This window comes from Cephus cinctus, unplaced genomic scaffold (assembly GCF_000341935.2).
Source record: "Cephus cinctus unplaced genomic scaffold, Ccin1 Ccin1_scaffold0837, whole genome shotgun sequence".
Taxonomy (NCBI): Eukaryota; Metazoa; Arthropoda; class Insecta; order Hymenoptera; family Cephidae; genus Cephus; species Cephus cinctus.
Window position 1 is genome coordinate 258987 of NW_014333426.1, and position 945 is coordinate 259931.

General features: G+C 43.6%; 1 protein-coding gene across 1 annotated transcript in view; it reads left to right on the forward strand.

Moving 5' to 3' along the window:
- LOC107270791 (polypyrimidine tract-binding protein 1) overlaps window positions 1-326 on the forward strand; it is a gene marked incomplete at its 3' end in the record, with an annotated part of 203739 nt that extends 203413 nt beyond the window's left edge. Inside the window, exon 11 of the mRNA XM_025088108.1 lies at window positions 93-326. Coding sequence (XP_024943876.1) covers window positions 93-326 — 234 coding nt within the window. The remainder of the gene's footprint in view (window positions 1-92) is intronic.
- Between the last annotated feature and the right edge of the window lie 619 nt (window positions 327-945).

Genomic DNA, 945 nt, shown 5'->3' on the forward strand with positions numbered 1-945 from the left:
CATCCCCCCCCCCCAGCTCCCACCCTCTTCAACCCCCAACCGGGGTACAGTCTGTGATAAAATAATAATACAGCATGAATTTCCTGAAGTAGAGTCCATTGCAGGCGGACCGAGTGTGTTGGCATCACCGTTCGCGGCGATGCACGGTCTGCCATCGCCACTGACAGGGCCGTACAATGGGGTAGCATCTGCTGGTGGTTTAGCGGGCCTCGGGGGCTTCACTCTGGGCGCCGGGGCGCTTGGCGTCCGCGTCCCAGGCAGTCCTCAGCCTTCCTCAGTACTTCTCGTCAGCAATCTCAACGAGGAGGTAAGTTTTCTCGTAGACTGTATATCGATAAAAAAAGAATAACACAAAAAAAAGTGGTCACGTGGCATTCTTCTTTTTTTTGGCACGTGATCCTTTCGATTCTCAAGAGATACACATATGTATACACGGTTCACTTATAACTCGTGTAAATGTACACGTACCCCGGTTTTGACACGTGTATTATTTCACACGTGGCTGCAGTGACGTACGTCAATGTGTCAATTTCTCCGGTACGCAATGTACCTACGTAGCCTAGGGCTTTGCGCGATACGTAAATACTTGAGTATGTACATATATAAATATATATATATACACAATATATATATTATATATCTTAAGACATATATATAACGTAGTGCTACGTAGGCATACCCCGCAGTTTCTCGAACCTTGAGATTCGGATCTCCTCGCTGTAAATTTCATTCAATTAATACACTATATTGATTGCAGTGACAATTTTGCTAATAATATTTTCACCTTATATACAATATATACCTATTTTTTGTATTTTCACCAAAGCTATATCCTTAGAAAATTTATCATTCTCCATAAAAAACAAAATCGTCAATTTAGCGAGGAGATTCGTTCTCATACGTATGTACCCTGTTATGTCACCCTTTGAACCCGACCCCCCCCCC